This window comes from Sceloporus occidentalis, unplaced genomic scaffold (assembly GCF_023333645.1).
Source record: "Sceloporus occidentalis isolate IW3139 unplaced genomic scaffold, rSceOcc1.0.p SCAF_4, whole genome shotgun sequence".
Lineage (NCBI taxonomy): Eukaryota > Metazoa > Chordata > Lepidosauria > Squamata > Phrynosomatidae > Sceloporus > Sceloporus occidentalis.
Window position 1 is genome coordinate 138,144,217 of NW_028316984.1, and position 25,318 is coordinate 138,169,534.

General features: G+C 39.9%; 1 protein-coding gene across 1 annotated transcript in view; it reads left to right on the forward strand.

The window, feature by feature from the left end:
- Positions 1-25,318, forward strand: part of RAD51B (RAD51 paralog B) — a 456,146-nt gene that overhangs the window by 225,932 nt on the left and 204,896 nt on the right. Inside the window, exon 10 of the mRNA XM_089521731.1 lies at positions 4,231-4,349. Coding sequence (XP_089377857.1) covers positions 4,231-4,349 — 119 coding nt within the window. The remainder of the gene's footprint in view (positions 1-4,230; positions 4,350-25,318) is intronic.

The window sequence follows — 25,318 nt, forward strand, 5'->3', positions numbered from 1 at the left end:
TACTGGCAAAGCCTGGTGTTAGCAGACTAAAATGATAGATTCTGCCTTCCAGTGTACCTGTGGAACGTAATGGATTGGCTGTGAGCAATTGGCTGTGGAAACAGAATATCTCTCCAAATCCAGTTTATCTGAACAATATGTGTATCTTTATACTATGAGCCAATGCCTCCCACTGTGTTTTATTTTTTTTGCAAGACAATGCAGTGCAGACTGGTTAAATATATGTCAGTTGTGATTTATATGTAAAGTGTTGGCATGTACATTTGAATGGATTCCAGCCCTTTGTTTATTAGTTACACATGGATTGGCAGTGGAACCTGTGCCATGTAACAGGTACAGAATGCACCTTGGCCAGATTGTCCAGGGAGTGAGGTCATCATTTTGGACATCAAGACTTTCAAGCATACTTTCTGATCAAACAAAATACCGTCATGAGGGGAAAGACCTTGAAATTCAGTGAGTGAAGAGTGAGAGGTAAAAAGAATGTGAAGGACATCACATTTTGTAGGCATGTGTTTTGGCTGGAGGGGATTCTTTTAAAAATGTTTATCTTTATTCATTATTTTGATTAGGACTCTCTTTTAATTAAAAATAGAGGATGGGGAAATCACATAAACTTCAATCTGTTAATAAATGTAAAAGCAGCAGTTGCAGGTAGTGGGGAATATGCTTCCTTGGTTTTTAGACTTCTGTGTACCTCTGGGACCAATTGCCATCTTAGAAAAGGCATCCCTGAAAAGACACCTTGAGTCCCTGTATTGAAAGGAAGGCGGGTTATAAATAAACATAATAATAACAACAACAATAATAAGCATCATCATCATCATCCCCTCTTATGTGGGAGGTAAAATTGCCCTGTCGGTGTAGTGGTTAAATGCCAGTACTGTAGCCTGTATTGCAGCCACAAGGTTGTGGGTTTGATCCCAGGGCTCCAGGATTGACTCAGCCTTGCATCCTTCCGTAGGTCGCTATAATGAATACCCAGCTTAGAGACTACTTAATTCAGTATGAAGCACTAAGCAAATGTAAATACTTGCTATTGCTAAATGCTAAAACTTAGTGCCTCTTCCAATAAGATGCTCACCACCTATATGTTTTTTTTTAAATTACATGGTCGTATTTAAATTAGCTACATGTTAAAAACTGTTTTGCAATTAAACTGAGCTGATCAAGAAGTTTTTAAACAGACCAATCTACATTGCACTGAAGGCATTAGTCCCCTTAGGAGTTAGAGTATGGTGCTCTTTCCTTTAACACCTTGCAGCCTTTAGAGGCTCCTACCTCATTTTGCTGAAAGGAATGATTAGACTTACCTGCAAATGTCTGCCTAATATCCTCTATTATTATAGGACTGATGGGGGGAAATTGAAACAAACAAGAATAACCTAGGAACAGTAACAGGGTTAATTGTGAGGTTTTATGTTTTATATTTCATAACCCACATAGAGAAGGAATGTTTGATAAGAAAACAAACCTTGAGTGGTCATCTTAGCAATTAAAAAAATACTAGTGACAAACTGGTACTTTTTGCAGCCCTTTTTAGGGTAAAGTGACTAGCCTGGAAGAAGGAAGAGCCCTCCCTCCAATCCATCTGCCTTGGTCCAGGCCTCAGAGGGAGAGAAGAACCGCTGGACCTCATCCCCTTTCCCTCCACCATTCCCTTTTCCTTTTGTTTCATGTCTTTTAGATTGTAAGCCTGAGGGCAGGGAACTGTCTGATTAAAAACAATAATTGTAAGCCGCCCTGAGAGCCATTAGGGCTGAAGGGCGGGATATAAATGCCTAAATAAATAAAAAAATTTAAAAAAATTCATCCCCAAATATTATCAATGACGTCAAAGACAGGACATATCTGTTTTAAAACTCTAACTTCCACTTACCTTCTTTCATGTTCTAATTAAAATTCATTTCACAGTTAAAATAACAGCATATGTGAGCTGCTACCTCTTTTACTGCCATTTCTGATTTCCTGCCCTTGAGATTTCTGGTGTCTTCTGGTGTCCAGTTCTTGGAGAAGTGGCATAGTCTTTGTCAGTCAATTGCCACTGAACTGTCTTGTGGGGATGCGGGGGGTGGGGGGGTGGGGGTGGAGGACAGATCAGTTTCCGTTCATGGTTCACATTTCTTTCTTCCTGGTTAGCTTTCCTTAGTTGTCAGAAATTTAAGGAAAGAGCTGAAAGAGGTTTATAGTGTTTTTCTTTTAAACAGAATATTTTTCCTACAAGAGATGTTTTCCCCTACTTGCCCTGTAAAAGGGAGGCTACTCTGCCATCAAAAACTGTCTTACGCTGCAATATACATATCAGTAAATTTCTGGAGGGGAGTTATCTGAATGTGGATCACACAAATAGCCCTGCAAGGTGTTGTCAAGGCAGGTGCTGCTATAGCCTGGTACCACAAGGCTTCTGCCCTTAGAGGTAAGGGCAAAGTAATCTATTTTCCTGTTCTATTTGTAATCACTGTGCCCAAAACCATGCCTCCCCTCTTCAGTCAGGACTTGTTGACATCAGTGGGAGTCCTGGATATGTAGAGGAATGTGCCATGAAGAGGTAATTATGTATTTCCTCCCCTTGGATTAACCACATGCTAGCCATTTCCATCTCTATATTGCAGTTTCCAGAATGGGAGTGGTGATAAATGGTGCAGAAAAAAGAATGTTGGAAACTTTGGTATCAATAACCCCTTGGCTTTCTAATGAGTCAGACAGAATCTTCTAAATATTTTTGGTATGCTCAGTCATTTAATGATACAGTGCATGGGTGGGATTTGTACAGCTCTCCAGACCTTTTTTGTCTTGCAACTCCAGGCATTCCTGACCTTTGCCAATGCTGGCTGGTGCTATTGAGAGTTGCAGTTCAACAACATCTGCAGGGCTGCCGAGTCCCAAATGTCTGTACTACAATATCATTTGAATAGGTACTCAGAGCTTCACCATGCCATTGCTTTGATATAGCTAGTTCCATCATGCCATTATATTCTTTCTTATTAAAAGTAAGTTTCCAAGCTCTAATTTGGGGATATGAAAATAGATATGAGTAAAAAATGAAGAAACCATATAGGTGAAGTAGCTAGAGAAATTTGTCTTGGTTATGAGGATAATTAAAAACTACCCTGCTTAACATATGGGGAGAGAGAGAAACAAAAGAACCTTACATAAGATTAAACTTCCATATTTAGAGGCAGTTCAAAGAATCTACTATGACTATGTCTGGCCAATTTTAATTATCTAGATAGCTGGGTAGACCCTTTTTATCAAATATTGGCCATAATTTGACAGATCATTATTAAATCTACCATTTGAAAATTAGCAAAGATACACTGACATAGCCATCAGTATATGAAGGGATTTTGTAGCACCTTTGAGACTAACTGGAAGAAAGAACCTCTGGTAGCATGAAGTTTAGTAGACTTGAGTCTGTGATTTGCCATCATGCAACAATTTTGCATTGTTCCATTCTGGCTGCTAACAGGTAAAAAAACACAAAGATGTCTGATGATGGATCTTACCATGATGGATCCCTGCTTGAAGTAACCTAAACCAGTACCATACTTGGTTCTAGAACAGTGGTGTCTAGCCATTTTCCATTTTCTGGGCTCTGATACTAAAGAGCAGAGAGGTCACCTGCTTCATTCTCATGACCATTCCAGAAACTTAAAGATTCATGCAAAGGAGATTCTTTTGCTTTGCCACATATTGTGTTAGGATGTTTAAAATGCCAAGTTTAATAATTATCTGCTTCTTTTTAATATCCTGTATAGTGTACAGAAATACCAAAGACAGGGACATCTGAGAGATTGTGGCTCTTCTGTAGGAATCTTACATGCTGTAGGAATAAATCACATCTTAGAATTAAGAACCAGATGTGGATTTCATCCTACCTCAATTGGCAGATTTTTTTTAATGAAACTTGTTTGGATACACATTACAGGTCTTTTATGGAAGATAGTGGTGCAAGCTTACTTAGTCTGATCATATGCAAAATACAAGTAATGGTTTTACTCACTGTAAGAATTAAGAAATGATTGGCAAATTTTTTAAAAAAAAAAATCTTGTATTAGCACTGTTAATAATAAGCACATCCAGCCTAACATGGACATGTTATATGTTTCCTTTTTAGGTTTAACACTGTCACATTAGCTTGAAAAATATATTAAACTCAAAAGTCTAATTACACCTTTGTTATAAGATCAGAACATTGATACTTTATTGTTGTTGTTTTCATTATCCCAGGACCTTCTAGAAATGGAGATGGAGAATCTGGCTATGTAACTGCAGCACTGGGGAATACTTGGAGTCATAGTGTGAATACAAGATTCATCTTGCAATATCTGGATTCACACACACGACAGGTGAGGAACCCAAGGAGGCTTGTTACCCTTACAGGTTCTGTTTTAGGTCCAGCTAACCCATTCTGCTTGGAAAAGGTACTCTTACATTGTAATTCTGGTGTTAGTATTAGTAAATATGGGTAGAAGCACTGTGGGGAGGGGAAGAGAAGCAGAAGAGTTTTTTGTGGGTTTTTCGGGCTATGTGGCCATGTTCTAGAAGAATTTCTTCCTGACGTTCCGCCGGCATCTGTGGCTGCCATTCTCTGAAGATGCCAGCCACAGATGCTGGTGAAACGTCAGGAAGAAATTCTTCTAGAACATGGCCACATAGCCTGAAAAACCCACAAAAAACCATTTGCTTCCGAGCGCAATACAAGGTGTTGGTTATTACCTACAAAGCCTTAAATGGCTTGGGCCCAGGGTACTTGGAGAACCGCCTCTCCCCATATAATCCGCCCCGCACACTCAGATTGGCTAGAAAGCATTTGCTGAGAGTCCCAGATTCAAAATACGCCACAACATTGCGTAGAGCCTATTCCATCTCGGCTCCTTTGCTCTGGAACGCGCTTCCCAGTGAGCTCCGCTCGGCCACCTCCCTTGACCGGTTCAGGAAGGAACTAAAAACCTTCCTGTTCCAAAAAGCTTTCCCCTAATTCCTTTACTTTGTAGCCTCCTTCCTCCCCATCACTGTTATTATTTTCGTTGATGAACATCCTATGCTAGCTGGATATTGTGATATTGTGAATTGTACTGTGATTTTAATGTATATTTGCTGTTTATCGTGTTTTATCCTGTAACTGATATTGTTGTAACCCGCCTTGATCTACGGAAAGGTGGGCTATAAATAAATATTTTATTTTTATTTATTATTTATTTTATTATGGCTGCCGGCCATGAAAGCCTTCGACTTCACAGAAGCCGAAGACTTTACCCTTTGCTCCACCTTTCCCCACTACAAATCATAATTCAATGCAAAGATTGTTCTCAGAAACCGGTTTCCCTTATCTCCACAATTGCTATATCAGCAAAGGGAAGACATAGCCATATTTGTTTGTCAAACAATAAAAGTTGGCAGTTAATAGCAGAAGATTCAAGTATAACTGCCTTTGTTCTCCTGTGTTTGCTTCCATGCGCTGTTGTGTAAATACTAGTGTTTGTAAACTGTTATCAGCTGTCTTGGTTTGGCACATGCATTGTTTTATCTCCACATTTGCAGCTGGGGAAGATGTGGAGTCATTCTTACTGCCCCTCATTTTTTTTCAATGTTAGGGGGTCTCTCTACCATTGGAAGAGACTTATTTCCAACCTGCCTTCTTTTTTTAGTCTGACACCTTCAGATTCCTGAGGTAGCTATTTCTTCTACAGGTACATAGGCGTACACATGTGATGGATGAAAAGATTACATAGGAAAACTAATATATTCATCTGTGTCTGGAAAAGAACATCTTAGCTTTAAAAAAAAGCTGCAATATGTGTTTGCACATACATATAGTGGTCATATATATTCAGTACATCACAATCAGTAATTCCATTCGCTGGTTCAAAATCTTCTTTCAGAATATAAATAACCTTCATTTTAGCCTTTTAGAATTTAGATTATTATTAACTGGGAGGGTGAATGTTGAGATTTTATCCTGTGTTGTGTAAGTGGATGTCCACTTGTCCAAAGATCTTTCCCATCCTTTGTGGCAATCCCCCAGACTCTTCCCTGATGGTCAGTCCTTCAAGAGAATAAATCACATTTTGAGGCGGGGGGGGGGGGGGAGGATGCCATTCTGCCAGCAGACACAATTAGATTTGATCCTTTGCTTTGTTGTAGCAGTTCCAGGCATAGACTTTTAGGTGCATGAACATAATTTTGTTTTTCTTGTCAGTTAATGGAAATATTTGTTTTACATTTTATGAAATGAATGTTTATCTTTTCTAGCTATTTATGAGTAGGGTTTTTGTCATCTCCATCTGCCAACATAGTTTTTCCTTCCTTCCAATAGGCTGTAAAAATCTCTCAGGAGTAAAAATACACCCACCAATGTAATAGGCAGCTCTCACAAATTCAAGTGATATCTTTGAAAACATTTTAGTGGGTGGGCCTGGGTTGGGGGAGACTTGAAAAGTCCTGGGAAAAGAGTGGGAAACAAACAAACAAACTGTAAGATACAGAAAGACAAGCTGCAAGCATACATCTTTCCAGTAAGCATATTACTGAATTTTCTTTATTTGGCATATGTAATTGAAGTTTTACTATCACTGAATGTAATTTTTCATACAGCTTTAAATCCCAGCTTTACTAATAGCTTTGTCGATGCATAATGAATTGTTCTGCACTCTTTGATAAAGAACATACACTATCAAAATTATAAGGTGTTTGTGGCTTCACAAGAGACAGAGACATCCTGAATCCCAAGAGAAGTTATTTTACTGCAGCTAGTGGGGTTTAAATTTTACTGTCTTTTTTCTCAGTCCCAACCTGGTCAAGAAAGTCATGGCCTCTGCCTTCACTGTGGGTGGAGCCTCTGAGGAGTCTTCAGGCTCAGATGCTTTTGTTCCAAATATTAATGGTTCTTCGTTAAGATTTGGTAGATATTCATTGAGTATGGTCAGATACCCCTTGGAAGGGTGGCAAAGGAAACAATTTCCTTTTTTACATGTGTGTTACAGGCAAGAGTTGCAAAAAGATTCCTCCTGCCCCCCCCCCCCCAGGAATATTTGGGATTAAAGAAAAATGTATCAACCCTGTTCAAGTATTACTGGATTGAAGAAGCAACGTGAATGTGTTGTGTAGATACATATTAAGTTCTGACCCCAAGGTTGCTCACTTCCTCTTTGCTCTTCTCATGTTAAGGAATGACCTCTTTAGGGGAGTCTCATTTTATGGGTCAGAACCCTGAGTTCCCACTCTTCTAAATTATACATGAAGCCTTGTACAGTGCTCTAAATTGTACAGGGATTTTTATTTTTATTTTTAAATAAACCTCCCTTTTTCATAGGAGGAGGCAGGTGACCTTGAGGCTGAGGCTAAACAAACAGCTCCACAGAATCCTTGCTGCTTCTTCATGCACCTAAAACACGAAGGGAGCTATTGTCGATAAATGTGTCAGGAGCTATAGATTAGTCACCTCCCCATGTTGTAAGACCAAGATTCCCCTGGCCTGCTAATGCCAGACATAACTTTCTGGGTGTCCTTGGTTACAGACCAGCTGTCTTTGCCCTTGTCTGATTAGAACTGTATAAATAGTATCCTAGCTTAACTACAGTCACATAGACATAATCTTGAATGATGGCAAGGGACAGTTATGCTGAAAACTTTTATTTCCTAGTCTAAATTTATTTGTATGTTAAATGATGTGTTTTTACCCATTTTTGTAAGCCCTTTCTTCCACTAAATAGAACACTAGGTGAAAAACACATTGCATGTTCTGTGCATTTATTTATTAAGACTGTACCATTTTAAAAAAATATCTAGTTTTCCCCAGTGACTCAAATGTGATGGTTGCAGTGGGCCTAGAAATCAAAATGTGTAAGAATAGGAGGGGGCAAAGGACATTTTTGATCTAATGTTTGTAGGGATGTATTACATTAACTGAACAGTTATACTTAAAATTGCAGGTAGAACAAAAGTAAGAAGAGAGAAGGGGAGCAGTGGCATCTCTAGGGTTGGTGTCACCCGGTGCAAGAATTCATGGTGTCAACCCCCTGCTGTTTCACACCATACAGAATCCTTAGCAATGCTTTTTTGCACTAATGTTACCTGTAAATCATAATTCCCATATACAGTCCTCCCTCAGTTGTTGCGGGTTTCGAACCTGCCTCCATGACTTATACGTGAAGGATGAACAGAGGGGGAAATAATGGGGTGTGTGCCTAAGGCGCGTGCACACTCCCACAGCCGCACGCCTATATTCAAGCCTACTTTTTGTCCTACATTTTTCCATACATTTTCTGCTAGTTTTGTGGAACAGAATTATGGCAATCCTATTCTCAGCTGGTTGTAACTTCAGAGTTACATAAGGAATACTTTTGGTTGATGGTAGTGACATTGATTTAATCAAGCACTGATAGGATAGGATCTGGACAATCCCATGGAGTTTGGGATAGGATGAGATGTTGGAAAATACAATGGGGGCTATCAAAGAGATTGGCTTGTGACTTTAGGCTGACCGACTTCTTTGTCTTTGACCTTCAAAAGGAAAGGCACATGGCAGGATTGGGGAGCAGCAATATTCACAGCCATTAAGTTACATGGCTCCTTTACGCATGCCCTCATGTCTTGTGACCACTCATGAGAAGTTCACTTAAAGGTCATCATGATCTTTTAGAAATAGCAGCTAGATTTCTATAGCACTTCATGCTGAACTAAGTAGTTTTTAAGCGGTTTACAATGTGCAAGCTAATTGCCCCCAACAAGCTGGGTATTCATTTTATCATCCTTGGAAGGATGCTAGGCTGAGTCCACCCTGGAGTCCCTGGCTGGAATTGAACTCACAGCCTAGTGGCTACAGTACTGGCATTTAACCACTGTACCACCAGGGTTAAATGACAGGCTCATATTTTTTTGGCCTCTCTATAACTGTTATTATAACAGAATACAACAAAATATTTGTACCCCAAAATAATGTGGGTATTCAGGATGTACAAACAATAGGATGTTTCTTGGGTAATTTTTTCCCTTTCCAATTTAGCTGCAAAGACTCGATTTTTTTTCTCTTTTCCTGATTATATTTACACCTTTGCTTCTCCTGCCACTTGTGCATGCAAGCAGAGCATTGGTTTCAGCCTCCATTCTGCAGGGAAGTGTGACTTGTACTTGGGCTATAGGCTTGGCTATCAGCAAGTGTTAATTTATCATTTTTCTACCAAACTATGCAAAAGCCTTGGGAGCTTTAAATTTTGCATATGTGCAGAGTGGCAGTGTAGAAATGAGACATTCTGAGTCTGAATCAAAGTCAAAAGACTATCTACCACAGAGTAGGGGAACGATAGCCAACAAAGCCATTTTTGATGTTCCCAGGGTTTCACATTATCTCCTTATTTTTTAAAAAATTTTGTTTGTTTGTTTGTTTGTTGTTTGAAAAAAATACCCACAAATGCCTCCCATGTCCATAAGGAAGTATGGCAGAAGCTTTACCACAAAGGTGGAGGGAAGGCTAGACTATTTTATATCCATGAGAGGTCTTTTTGAAAACAGCCATTGGTGTCTACTAGGGGTTGACTTCAGGACATATACACACACACGCACACACCGTAGATACCAAAATTCACTGACTCTCAAGTCTAATTAATAATAAAACTTAATTTTTTTTACAGTAGGCCCTAGGTATCCTCTGGGGTTTGGTTCCAGGTCCCCCATGGATAACAAACTTGGTGGATGTTCAAGTCTCATTAAATACAATGGTATAGTAAAATGGTGTCCCTTATCTAAAATGGCAAAGTCAAGGTATGCTTTTGGAAATGATATATATATATAGATATTTCAAACCATGGGTGCTTGAATCTGTGGATAAAAAAAATCCATAGATATGGAGAGCTGACTCTATATACAATGACATACAGTAGTAAGATGATGCCCCTTATATAAAATGGTAAAATCAAATTTGTTTTTTAGAATGCTTCTTCGGAATATTTTCAAGCCATGGACGGTTGAATCTTGTAAGCAGAATCCATGGATGTGGAGAGCTGACTATCTTGTGGTTATTCCTTACCAAATTTTTTAAAAATAGCTCTACTCCAAATTTGGAAAAACCAGCTAATTTTGAAAGCAAAGATTGGAATGTATTTCTTCTCTTTTCCAATAAATATAAAAATATATTGAATGGCATGTTGATTTGAGATAGCCGTAAGTGGCAAAGGACAACATGGTCTTTCTGTGGCAGCTGAGTCTCAGGCCCTTTATTATCCTTTTGATTTGCTTGCCATCAGAGTGGCTAATTTACTCAAATAGCTGCCCCCTTCTTTTAAAAATGTTTGCTGTCTCTGTGTTTGTGAAGCACTGGTAGAAATATTGGTGCAGGAGAGGAGGGAAGAATCAAAGAAACAGACTTAAAGTGCTATATCTTGGCTGAAGAGTTATGTGCACAGTATGTTTATTCATTATGTTGCTCTTAATCAGGACTCAGTCCTCCTAATGGACATGTGTGGGATGTATGCATAAAGCAAACATTGGCAGAAAATTGCAGTAGGATTGGATTTATGTCTTTTTTCCAGAAAGGATTTTATAGAGGAAGAATGTTTATTTTGAGTTTATTGAGCATTCAGATATCAGTGCTGATTTCTTTTGTAAGAACTATGGTAAATTAGAAGCTATGCTAAATGAAATGACAAAAATGATACAGTGACTTTATAGCATCAGGTACCTCTATCAATTTTCCCTAGTAATTGTTTGTGCCATGGGTGTGTGTATAATTTATATCAACAAAATACACTGTTTTGGTAAACTTGACAATGTTCTATCCCCAGCTGAGAAGCCAAGATCTGGGAGATTTATTTCTTAGAAGTTAACAACGTTTTCTTGTAGCAATATCCTAGAAATAAAAAACTAAATAACACCTGAATGAAGTTAATACTAATTAATAAAATGAACATCAAAGATAGAAATGAAAAGCACTCTACAGTCCACCAAAAATAGTATCATTTCATATTATGTCAGCCATCTGTTACATGTACACGGCTCCTAGATAAATATCTTCTCCTTTCCTTCTCTCTCTTCTTCTATTTCCATTCATCTTATCCTCTTTTTATCCTCTTTTTTTCTCCATTGCTACCCATATTTCTTGTTTACATTTGTCTTCTCCCTCCTTAACAATTTTTTTTCGTTTCTGTCACTCTCTTTCTTCTGTTATCACCACTTTTCCTAACTAAAAGCAGTGTTTGCAAATGCGTTAAAAAACCACACTGTGAATAATGTGTATCTCTCCCCCCAATCAGTGCAGAACTTGGAAAACTTCATTTCATACTAGTAAAATGCTTTCTTGTTTGACTTAAAAAACAACAACAGATTGTAATATATTCTCTGAACAACTGTGGTTGTTGCTTAATGTATCACAATATTATCATCAGGGGGCATTCCTTTTAGCATCACTAGAGGCTTCCACCTGTAACATCACCCTAAGGATCTATCCCTAAGTCCTAGCTTTGGACTCAGATCATTACTGACCAAGCAACCCTAATTCAAATAAATGCTGGAAGCTAATGCAGTTGACGCAGAGTTGCAGGTGCAAACATTTGGCCCCTACCAACATAAATGCTACTACATTCTGAACCATCTCAAGCATCTTGATTGTGTTCAAAAGCAGCCCTGTATGCATTACAGTTGTCTAATCTGGATATAACCAAGATACAATTTATTGAGGCTAAATCTGGTATGGGATCATAGATGCATCAAACTAACTTGACAAAAAGGCACACATTGCTAGGTCTGCCACGTGTACATCCAGAACTCTTCTTAAATCTGTAGCTTTTTAGACTGCATTGCCATACAGCATTGGTTGAGCCTCATTATCTAAAACAATTATCTTCCCTTCACATTGATTACATTGTAACCCAAACCTCTGGAAGACTTCTTCTGGTGGTTACCAATAAATATTAAAATATATGTTTTATGCTAAAAACCAGTGCTTTGGGTGAAAATATTTATGGTATTGTCTACAGCTTGGATAAATCTTGGCTAGAGTTTGGAACTCTTGTTAGTTTAGTTTAGATATGTGTGTAAGAGGGTGGTCACTGCCCTTCATAAAAGAGTGAGGGGGAGAGACACTGGTAACATTTCTTTCATGCTTATCACAATAGCTGTCAACCTGTCATCACATGATAACTCCCAAGTATTTATGACTTTTGAGAAAGCACTATAGAACAGTTTCCCGGAGATTACAAACTAGCAACTTAGATATTGATTTTCTGACATTTACCATTGCCCAGAAGAAACAAAATGAGAAGTGCTGCATACTGACTGACAAAAGCTCATCAAGTTGTGATGGAGGGGGGACATAGACAGAGAATAGGTAGCCGTAAATATCTTTGTTCTGTTGTTATTGTGTGCCTACAGGTCGTTTTTGACTTACAATGATCCTAAGCCAAAGCTACCACAGGGTTTTCTTGGCAAGATATGTTCAGAGAGGGTTTGTCATTGCCTTCCCCTGAGGCTGAGAAGGTTTGATGTGTCCAGATTCATCCATTGGGTTTCCATGACCAAACAGAAATTTCAACCCTGGTCTCCAGAGCTGTCATCCAATGCTAAAACCACTGCATTGGCTCTGTAAATATATTTAGCCATATGTAACATCCAATTTAAAAAATTCATGTACATTATTTAATTAATTAACAATATACATTATATAGGCATAGATAAGTTGCCACTGGAAGTCCCCAGATGCTTGGACTTGGAAGTTTTTTGAAGTGTGCAAAGAAGAAAACTTGAACAATTTTAGATTTGTTGTTGTTTTCTCATCTAAAGTGAGAGTATAGTAAAATTTGCATCCTGAATAATAATTTGATGGATGAATTCTATCCTGCTATGTTTTGTTCTATGGATCAAGAAGTATTGCTGGTGTATCTTGTCCTTTAGTTTATCTAACTCCCAAGCAAGGCATCTGTTATATTTGTATTATAATGTATTATAATGGTGCTGAACAATTGAGGAACTGAAGAATATGGATTTTTTTCTTCAAATGACATATACTAGCAACCAAATCTCCAATCATGTCAAGTTAGAATGATGCTGGTAAAACACAGGCCAAACAACGTAAGGCTGTGAGAACAATGCTGTGGTTAGTTTGTCCCCAATGTATGTATTTAACCATTGATAGAGAATGTCTTATGATCAGTTACCTGCAACAGGTAATTAAAGGTGTACTCGTGATAAAGTTTATCTGTGTTGCTAGGCTTTGAAGCAGGGACCTTTCCATTTGTTGCTCTTTATAAATCACTGTGTACATGAATGATACCATACAAATCCTCTTCCACTTCCTGGAGGACAAGAAATTACAATTGGAAAAAGTCTTTCTCAACAAAAAGCATAATGCAAATACTTTTTATGCTGTCTAATGTCTGAGTGTTGAACTGAGTGAGTGGGAAAGTGGGGGAGAGCAAACAAGGCAAGAAAATGTCATCATGAATTTCTGGAGAAGGGGCCACTTCAGTGGCTTATGTTTGTTCATCTTGCTTCTGTTTATTCTGATCCCTACCTCCTGAAGTGTTCTTGTGTGGGATATACTCAACACAAATGGTGCCTGTGTACTGTCTGCACTAATTGGACAGGATTTATGGCCCACTTCTCATAAAGTGCCCCAAGCAACCATTGCTGCTGTTCTATAAAATAGGAGGGAGGAAATCCCTTTCTAAGCAGCTTCCGTTGGACAGGATTTTCTCATGGGGAAGGGAGAGGTATGTTGCATTTAGACTGCTCCATAAAGAGTTTTATTGAATTGTGACCCACTAACCTGGTTTTAATTTTTTTTTAAAGAAAACCTCTTCAAACTTACTACTCTTTGGTGGTCTGCCTTTTTCCACTACTACACAGAATAAGTGGTCAATCTTCTTATTTAGGGACAAATTTTGATTCATGGATTATGAGCTATGTCTCCCAGTATGCAGTGTGAATTCACCTAACTTTATTAAGAAATACCACCAGCTTCTGACTACAACAGAAGGAAAAATACACAAGAGTATTTCCTTGTATATTGTTGTTGCTCTATGCCTCCAAGTCATTTTTGCTTTATGGTGACCCTCTGGGCATGTTATTACTTCCTTAGATCCAGACAGTATACGCCTGTTGATGCAGTCTAGAATTGGCTTTCTTGACCACTGTTGACTCATGTTTAGCTTGTGGTCTAATAAGACCCCTAGATCTTTTTCATTTGTACAGTGGGCCCTTGGTGTCCACTGGGATTTGGTTCCAGGATACCAAAATCCATGGATGCTCAAGTCCCATTAAATACAATGACATAGTAAAATGGCTCCTTCACACTAGCCTACTATGGCTGGAATCCTGTTAAGTGGCACACTGGCATAACCACCACCATTCCTGGTTGCACTAGTGTACTTACCATAGTTTTGTGGACATTGAAGGGAACCTATACCTCTTGCCTAGCTTCAGTGACAATCAGCAATGCAGTGCTGTCTCCCTGGCTACTGGCAAATATGTGCTTAGGTACATTCTGGTACCTGAAGGGATGCAGTGGCTTAATGGTTAAGACACCAGTTCTGATGACTGGAAGATCGGAAGGTTAGCAGTTTGAGACCCAGGTGCTGCATAATGGAGTGAGCTCCTGTCACTAGTCCCAGCTTCTTCCAACCTAGCAGTTCCAAAGCAAGCAAATGCAAGTAGATGGATAGGTACCACTTCTCAGTGGGAAGATAACAGCGTTCACTGCAGTCATGCTGGCCATATGACTACTGGAGCAGTCATCAGACGTTGGCTCTTCGGCTTAGAAATGGAAATGAGCACCGCCTCCTACACTTACAACTAGACTTACAACTAGACTACCTTTACCTTTACCTACATTCAGGTACATTCTGGCTTAACTGCTCTTGGCAGCCGCCCTCCACATCCACTCAGTTGCCAGGAATTGATATATGTAGGGCGTTGCAGAGCCAGGAGAGAAAGACACAAAAGAGAAGTCTCCACTCTACCCCACTATCCCTGTCCCCACAGTCACTCCATAAGAAAAGGTTCAGAGTAAACTATGAATTAATATAATCTTCAAATATTTAGTTCTGGCTGCTAAATGCAATCCCTAACAAAAGAGTTGGAAAGAGTTTGTTGTTAGGATTTGCTGTATCTCCAGAAGAAGGGAATTCTGCCAGTGTGGGGTAATACAGAGATTGGTCCCCTATGTTCATACTAGTCATTAAGGTACAAATTACATTTCCAAGAGACAGCGCTCTAAGTTGCTCACAGGGGACTCCAGAAGAAAAGAGATGGTGTGTTGTACAAGAACTAAGTCAATACAAATTTTGGAGAACTGATGTAATACACTCCTGGTGATGTAATATTTTCTTATCCAGCTGCAGCTTCCAAACTGTCCTTCAGGGTAGGTGCTACATACAACTTATTATAAATGCCAAGGTTATTAAGGCAGCGGGAATGAATGAGAGTTGTTAAATTCAAAACAATCTGACAATCCAGGTGCATTGCTGGATCCAAGAATACTCTTAAGACAATATGTATTTTGGTGAATAGGGGAACCAAAGCCTTATAATTGACAGGTGCTCATACTTTCTTCGGGTCACTGGGCTTACTAACCTATTTTACAATCAAGTCTTGCATAGATTCAGTTAAGCAAGCTTCCAGGGCCTTGGGGGTATTTGAGGAAAGAGATGCAACACAGTGACAAAATGGACTTTGTCATGCAAAGACTCCTGGGCTCAGTTACTGATATCTTCAGCTAGGGCTGGGAATGGCCTCTGATTGAAAGGTTGAAGAGCCGTTATTGATAACACTGAGCTAGATGAACAAATGCAATTTGGGTAGCTTCCTATGTTCCTCCTTGTATTCCTAACTATGTCTAGCGCTTGAAAGGTTGGATTCTAGCTTTTTTATTTTCACTTTGGGATGGGGAAATATTTGCCTGTATGCTTTAATGCTAGAACATCAGATTAAACTTCTAAATGTTTAAGAATATGCAAGCAAACAGGGGAAAATTAAGTTTGTTGAACTGATGCAAAACTCATCTGAGTTGTTTTCCCCATTGGCTCTTTTCCTGTTTTCTTGAAGCAGCTGAAAAAACAAATTTTCTCCATCTACAGTAAGAATGAAGACTCTGGAATAAGGATTGTCTGTTTCAGACATTTGGCATGATCAAAGAAAAGATTTGTTTGCTTTGCAGTGGTTTTATTAGAACATGAATTCAATTGAAAATTCAAAGTTATTTGCATCCTTTCTTGAATGACATTGCTTATTGAATGCATTTCTTCTCACTGTACTCTTCTGTGCAAATACAGGGGCAAAACAGACAGTCCCAAAGGAGCGGCTTGCCACTGCCCCTTTGAGCACTGGATCAGGGCTGCCACTACCGCACACTGCAGCCCCACTGCAATGTGGTGTTTTTCCAGACCCCCCAAAGAAGCAGCAAAATGCTGCTCCTTTTGGAGACAGAAAAAGGGCACCTTTGCCGCCACTATGGCACTTTCTAGCACTCCTTTTGGCATGTTTCATCTGAATGCCACACCAAAGGAGCGCCATAACGCCACCCACCATGCGGTCGGTTTGTTGGTGTGATGATGGCTTGGGGGTTGAGTTGGGGTGTGTGTCATGTGGCCCCCACTCCATGCTGCTGCTGTCCCTTTTGGACGATCTGTTTAGCCCTATAGTTGCAAAATTAGATAATTAGAGAGTTTAGCTTGAATTTAAATATTACCCATCTGAATGTTGTACAGTTTGCTTTGGATAAGTAGTTTATAAATGTCATTGTTAACAATAACATTATTTGTCATAAAAGCAAAGACAATGTAGCAAATTTAAAAACTTTTTAAATGGAGCATGTATAGTTATTTTTGTGGATTTTGAGTTTAAGGCTTTGTTTTCTTTGGCCTCTGTTCAGTCCCACATGTGGATTCTGAGCTTGCATAGAGCAACAGTATTCTAAAATGCTAGACAAGGAGATGGGATACAATGGGTGCCTTGGCCAGATCCAGCTATGGCACCTCTCCTTGTCTGCCTCGATCCTTTGGGAGAGGCGGGGAAACACAAATAAATTATTATTATTATTATTATTATTATTATTATTATTATTATTGCTGCCATGGCAGCAGCCAAGGGAGTTGCCTGATCTTGCTTTGCAAGCATTGCACAACCATCTGTTGCTTATGGCTAACTTTCTCAGAACTGTGTGTGTGTATGCACATGCAGATGGGTCTGTATGCATACGTGTGTGTGTGTGTGTGTAATCCTTAAAGATCATTCCAGAAGAGGAACTGTTGTTGTTTTTGGGAGACATTGAGGAGATAGAAGGCTACCCACGGCAGCTAAGACTCACTACATGCAAATGAACACTACCGAGGGTCAGGGGGTTTCCCCACAGACAATGGATTGCTTATTAAATAGACACACATATACTCCCCCCTGAGGCCTTGCAATGCAACAACAAACTAACACACATATTAACATGTAAATCACTTCCTCCCAACCAAGGGTCACACAATTATATATACCCCATAAATGCCAGGAATAAATTCTTCCAGAACGTGGCCACATAGCCCGGAAAACTCACAGAAAATCATAGAACAATGCTCAAACCACTTCACCATACTTGCTCTTAATGTTGGAATAAAAGTGCAATATGTTTAGCCACATAACCAATGATGAGAAATGCTGGGGCCTGGAATTAAACAACATTTGGAGGACTACATGTTTCCCAACCTTGGCTAAGTTGAATTATTTTTCCAAGAAGAATAAAATGGAAGAATGCTTCAAGTGTGTCAGTAACATTAACTGTAATGCCTCAGCCATGGAAACCCACTGGGTGACCTTGGGCAAGTCACACTCAGCCTCACAGGAAGGCAAAGTCAAACCTCTTCTGAACAAATCTTGTCAAGAAAACCCCAAAATAGGTTCTCCTTAGGGTCTCTATAAATTGGAAAGAACCAAAGGGACACAACAACAGCAACAACAAGTGTTCTGCTGTGGTTCTTAAGGCACTTGCTGGTTTTCCTTGTCATATGCATCACAGCATAATATGCTATTTGTATGGACACAGCAGCTGAATCACACCAGTTAGTGTAACTGCATACTTCATTAAACAGGATACTAGATGTACTATTTTTCTCTCACCATTTCCAGTAATAGAATACCATCACAGTTTAATTGTGGTTAGAGGATTTCAAAGCGGTAATTGCAGCAATCAGTGCCTCATGACAAACTGACTTTTCCAGAAAGCACTGCTTTCTGGTAAAGCCTTCCTCCTTGCCACAGCTGAGTGTGTATTTTGAATTTAAAATCTCAACTTCATCATACCATAGAACCCTCCCATGATTCCAGAAAGCTTTCTATAAGGATATTTTTGCCAGCGCAAAGCAGCCCCATGAGCTAGTGTGACAGTCATTCAATGTTCCCTCTGGTTATAATAAATTAGAGGAGAAGCCTTGCTCCAAAGAGAAAGTTTGTGAAGTGCACAGTTGCACTTCCAGTTCTTAGGAATGTATTTATTTATTTATTTATTTATTTATTTATTTATTTATTTATTATCTCACCTTTCTCCCAAATATAGGGGCTCAAGGCAGCTAACAAAATTTTAAACAATACAAGTTATAAACAATACAAAACATTAAAATGTTGATACACAATTTCAAAAACAATTAGAATCATAGAATCGTAGAGTTGGAAGAGACCACTAGGGCCATCCAGTCCAGCCCCCTGCCATGCAGGAAATCCAAATCAAAGCATCCCTGACAGATGGCCATCCAGCCTCTGTTTAAAGACCTCCAAGGAAGGAGACTCTATCACCTTCCGAGGAAGTGCATTCCACTGTTGAACAGCCCTTACTGTCAGGAAGTTCCTCCTAATGTTGAGGTGGAATCTCTTTTCCTGTAGCTTGCATCCATTGTTCCGGGTCCTGTTCTCTGGAGCAGCAGAAAACAAGCTTGCTCCCTCCTCAATATGACATCCTTTCAAATATTTAAACAGGGCTATCATATCACCTCTTAACCTTCTTTTCTCCAGGCTAAACATCCCCAGCTCCCTAAGTCGTTCCTCATAGGGCATGGTTTCCAGACCCTTCACCATTTTTGTCGCCCTCCTTTGGACACGCTCCAGTTTCTCAATGTCCTTTTTGAATTGTGGCGCCCAGAACTGGACACAATATTCTAGGTGGGGCCTGACCAAAGCAGAATACAGTGGCACTATTACTTCTCTTGATCTAGACACTATACTTCTATTGATGCAGCCTAAAATAGCATTGGCCTTTTTAGCTGCCGCGTCACACTGTTCACTCATGTTCAACTTGTGGTCTACTTGGATTCCTAGATCCCTTTCACACGTAGTTTCATTCAGCCAGGTGTCACCCATCCTATATCTGTGCATTTTATTTTTCCGCCCTAAGTGCAATACCTTACATTTCTCTGTGTTGAATTTCATTTTGTTAGCTTTGGCCCAGCTTTCTAGTCTATTCAGGTCATTTTGAATCTTGATCCTGTCCTCTGGGGTATTAGCTATTCCCCCTAATTTGGTGTCATCTGCAAATTTGATAAGTATGCTCCCAATTCTGTCATCCAGGTCATTGATAAAGATGTTGAATAGCACTGGGCCCAGGACAGAGCCCTGTGGGACCCCACTGGTCACTTCTCTCCAGGATGAAAAGGAGCCATTGTTGAGCACCCTTTGGGTTCGGCCGGTCAACCAATTACATATCCATTTAACAGTTCCTTTGTCTAGCCCACATTTTACAAGCTTGTTTTCAAGAATGTCATGGGAAACCTTGTCAAAGGCCTTACTGAAATCGAGATATACTATATCCACAGCATTCCCTTCATCTACCAAGCTGGTAATTTTATCAAAGAAAGAGATTAGATTTGTCTGGCATGACTTGTTTTTCTGAAACCCATGCTGACTTTTTGTGATTATGGCATTGCCTTCTAGATGTTCACAGACTCTCTGTTTAATGATCTGCTCCAGAATCTTTCCTAGAACTGATGTCAGACTAACTGGACGATAATTGTTGGGATCCTCTTTTTTCCCCTTTTTGAAGATGGGAACAACGTTTGCCCTCCGCCAGTCTGCTGGGATCTCTCCTGTTCTCCAGGAGTTTTCAAATATGATTGCCAATGGCTCCGATATTACTTTTGCCAGTTCTTTTAATACTCTTGGATGGAGTTCATCTGGTCCCGGAGACTTAAATTCATTTAGATTAACAAGGTGTTCCTCTACTATCTCTTTACTTATTCTGTGCTGAAATTCCCCAATTCTGTCCTCTGCTCCATTATCCTCAGGTTGAGCACCCTTTGCCTTTTCTGAGAAGACTGAGGCAAAGAAGGTGTTGAGTAATTCCGCCTTTTCTCTATCTCCTGTTAGCATTTTGCCATCTTCTCCACGCAGTGACCCTACCGTTTCCTTCTTCTTCCTTTTGCTGCGGACATATCCAAAAAAGCCCTTTTTATTGTTCTTAACCTCTCTAGCAAGCCTGAGTTCATTCTGCGCTTTAGCTTTTCTGACTTTACCCCTACACATGCCTGCTATTTCTTTGAATTCCTTTTTCGTGATTTCCCCCTTTTTCCATTTCTTATACATGTTCCGTTTCAAACTTAGCTCGGTTGAAAGTTCCTTAGTCATCCATCCTGGTTTCTTGAGACACCTCCCGTTTTTCTTTCTCACTGGAACGGTTTGAAATTGTGCCTTCAGTATCTCCCTTTTGAGAAAGTCCCATCCGTCCTGAACTCCTTTATCTTTTAGTATTTCTGACCATGGAATCGCCCTCAATACTTCTCTAAGTTTACTGAAATCCGCTCTCCTAAAGTCTAGGATGCGTGTCTGACTCTGCCTGGCTTCTCCTTTCCACTGTATTACAAACTCCAGGAGAACATGGTCACTTCCACCTAATGATCCCACCACTTGCACCCCATTAACCAAGTCATCCTTGTTGGTTAGGATCAGATCTAAAATAGCTGACCCCCTTGTTGCCTCTTCCACCTTTTGGACCATGAAATTGTCTTCCAGGCAAGTGAGGAATTTGCTAGACCTTGAGGATTTTGCTGAGTTTGACTTCCAGCAAATATCAGGATAGTTGAAGTCGCCCATCAGTACTACATCTCTCTTTTCTGACTGTGTGGTCATCTGTTCTAGAAAGATATCATCCAATTCCTCAGTCTGACTTGGGGGTCTGTAGTAGACTCCCACCGTAACACCCTTGTTGTTTCCCTCCCCTTTGATTCTTATCCAGATGCTCTCCACCTGGCTTCCATGATTGATGTCCAGGATCTCTTCACTGGTGTAAATATCTCTGACATATAGTGCTATTCCTCCTCCTTTCCTGTTTGGCCTATTTCTCTTAATAAGGTTATACCCCTCTATTTCCACATTCCAATCATGAGACTCATCCCACCAGGTTTCAGTGATGCCTATTATATCATATTTGTTTTGTTGTACTAGGAGTTCGAGTTCATCTTGCTTATTTCCCATGCTCTGTGCATTAGTGTAGAGACATCGCAGACCATGGTTCCCTTTTACTTGCTGCCTGTGCAAGTTTTTTTGCTTTAAAAAGTTAAAAACATTACACATCAAAATTTTAAATGTATTAAAAATTCTATCCAAAGCTCTGTACAAACCTTACACAGCATTTAAAGATCAACCTGTGTCAGTCTGAGAAGATTTGGTGGCATAAGAATGTTTTTATCTGCCACCGAAAGGAAAACAAGGTTGGGGCCAACCTGGCCTCTCCAGGGAGGAACTTCCAGAGCCTGAGAACAGCCACTGAGAAGGCCCTATCTCTTGTTCCCACCAAATGAGCCTTCAAGGGGAGTGTAACCCTGTCTAACACAGGCTGAATCCCTGTTTCCGGATTCGCCTTTTGACTGACCTGGAGACCTAGGTCTTGTCTGGATTAAGCTTCAGTCCACTTGCTCTCATCCATTCCATCACAGCTGCCAGGCACCAGTTTAGAGCAAGAACAGCTTCACTAGAATTATATGGAAATGAGTGATAGAGTAGGGTATCATCAGCATACTGGTGACACCTTACTCCAAAACCCCATACAACCTCTCCCACTGGTTTCATATAAATGTTAAATAGCATAGGAGACAACACTGAACCCTGAGAGACCCCACAAGCCAATGGCAAAGGAATCAAGCAGGAATCCCCAAGTACCATCCTCTAAGAGTGCCCCTCCAGGAAAGAATGGAGCCACTGTAGAACAGTACCTCCAAGCCCCATCTTAGAGAGGCGACTGAGAAGGATACAATGGTCGATGGTATCTAAAACCACCGAGAGGTCCAGCAGAACCAACAGGGACACAGTTCCCTTGTCTAGTTCCCTGTGTAGGTCATCTACCAAGGTGACCAAAGCTGTTTCTGTCCCATAGCCAGGCATGAAACCAGACTGACATGGACCTAGATAATCCATCTCATCCAGTAACAGCTGGAGCGAAGAAGCCACCACATGCTCCAGCACTTTACCCAAAAATGGAAAGTTGGAGAATGGCCTATAGTTATTCAGTAGAATAGGATCCAGGGATTTTTTTTTTCCAGAAGAAGTCTTACTACAGCCTCCAGGCGTGTTGGGACCCTGCCTTTCTGTAAAGAGGCATACACTATGCCTACAATACTCTCTGGTTACAGCAACAAGAAATGGCCTTAGACCTTGCACAATGTGTGACTGACTAAGCAGAAAACTACCTGCTGGGTATACTGTAGTGTCTCAAGTCTTTGACAACCCCTTGGTTTTCTCTGTTTTAGGCAGGTATCAGTATCCATCCCTTGATGGAGTCTCTTTGGCTTAATATCTTGGCAAAGGTGCTCACATTGTGGACATTAATGTGTTAGATATTAAGCAAAAGACTGGTTGTATGTATTTGTTTTAGGCTTTGATAAAAAGAGGCAGCAGAAGCAAACTTTTCTTCTAGGTTCAGTGGCCTAGACTGCATGTGGCCTGCCAGGACTTCCAACATGGCCCCTAAGAACCCCCAAGTCAAAAGTAAACCAAAACAAAACAGAAAAGGGCCATTTCAGACTTAAAACAGGCCTGGTAGGGTTGAATGCCAAGCACACATACTCACTTATGTGTGTGTGTGTGGTGGTGGGGGGGAGAGGAAATCTAGGAGAAAGTATTTTGATTTGGTGTGGCTTGCTGAGGTACAAGAAGAAGCAGAAATGGTCCCCAGAGCTGCCAGAGTTAGCCAGCACTGTTCAGCTTGGTGTTTCCAAGTTGAACCTGCCTGGTGGTTGAGTTTGACTAATGATGGAACTATGTAACTAAATGCTTAATGCCAGAGTCTGTATGAATGCTTCAGTGGTACATTGTTTATACTGGTCAAGTTTACTGAAGTGTTCCTCAGAAGATCCATGCAAGACAAATGCAGTTTTGTTTTATGTTTACATCTCCACTGTCATGGATCTACTGCTTGAACACCATGTTTATATTTCCACCTACTGCTGATATAATTCCAGAATAACACATTTTGATGAATTCACTAGAGAATCATTGCAATTTCATTTGTTCTTACTTCTGCCAGGTAATGAAGGTTGAAATGTCCTCCTTTATGCAGCTCTGCTGCATGACACCTCTTAAAGAGAGAGAACATGATACACCCAGTGATATCCCCACTCTTGTGTGAAGATTCTTGTATCATCTAGTCAGTTCAGTTAGCCAGGATTCGAGGAATGAGAGTTAGTCAATCAGTCCAAGAGTCAAGGGTTCCAACAAGCAGAATCATCAGTTCAAAATCTAAAGGTCCAGTCCAGGAAGTCAGGCCACAAGAGAGTCCATGAACAGGATGCTTTCACCAGGGAAGTCAGTTACCCTCTGACAAAGGTTCTGGCATTCTTCCCAGACTTTTATCTCTAGTTCTCACTGGTGCAGCTGTTCCCTGCTGTTTGGCATTTGATATAAATTCTTTGTGATTGACGCCGAGCTTCCTCCTCCGAATCTCCAGCTTCTTTACAGGGCATGACACTAGGACCAGTCACAATTTCTTCTGTATTTGGAATGGGCTTAGTCTCCCTTGTGTTCCAGCTTGTACAAACCCAGTGGCACATGATCCTAATGCTAATGCAAGCCTTGCCCCCTCCTGCCTAGGTTTCAGGTAGACTGTCTACCTTTTTGGTTTTTTAAAACTGTACCATGAAGGTTTATTAATACAAACAGTAATCACATAAAAGCAACAGAAAGCACACATCTGTTCCATATGTCATTGCAAACTAGTTAATTTAGAGCCTAGCTTATTGGTTCTGAGCACAGTCAACTTCTGCTCCAAACTGGCTGAGTTCAGTTTGGACAGGATGTTTGTGTGTACAATGCACTGCATCCTAAAATGGTTTCTTGGGGAATGAAGGACAAAGTGTTTTGTCTTAAACCATCTTTAGTGGTTGTACTTAGTGGAATGGAGATTACAGCATCATGCCGTCTATGTCAATCTGTTTGAGTTTTGTTTTGCCACCTGGCACCTTAACAAAGATACAGTTGTTTCTTGCAGTTGTTACAAGGCAGAATTATATGGGCTAGGGCTTTATAAAGTATAGGTTTGAGAGCCCTGGTTTTCAAATACTTTAAGGAAAAATATGATTAAAAATCAATGGGTTTTAATAGTGTGGAGATTCTGGAACAGTTCACCTATGAACTCTGTGCTTATTGAGTAACTAGACGACAGATACTTTTACCCCCAGATTAAAAACTGTAGCATTGCTCAATCAAATGTTAATCTAACAACCATTTCTGAAGGTGCTCCTTCTGAGGGAAGACCATCACCTTTGTTTTGGAATTGTTAATGATCAAATCCTCCTGACTGCATGCCTTACTTAGTTTATTTTAAAAAGAGATAACAAATAAAAAGTGACAATGCAATAATCTCAGCATTTTTGACTGATCATCCACACCCATCAACTATATAAATGGTATAGCAGATGGCATGCTAAATTGTTTGATGGCTCTAAATTTTGACATATAAAAATAATCTTATAAAGACTTCTTCTTTTATATCAGCAAGCTCCCTTTTGCAGCAGATTCTGAGTATTCCCCATATAGTTTTGCTACTTAAGAACCTATAAAGGGAATTTCAGATTATCTGAATGCCTTCAGCTGTACTTCAGGGCAACCAAACCCTTTGGTTTGTAAAACAATACTTTAAACATCAATATGTTATTTGGTATGCTAGCAATAAACTTAAGATCCTTGCATCTGAACTGTGTTATTTAATGATCAATGGGAAATGGCAGAATATTTCATGGAGCAAAGTTCATAATAGTTACAAGATGCATAACTGGAGAACTTTAATCCTGAGACACTAGAATGACCATGACAGTGCTGTTTGCAGTCTTTGTGATATTTTCTAAATATACATGTACATGTATACATAAAA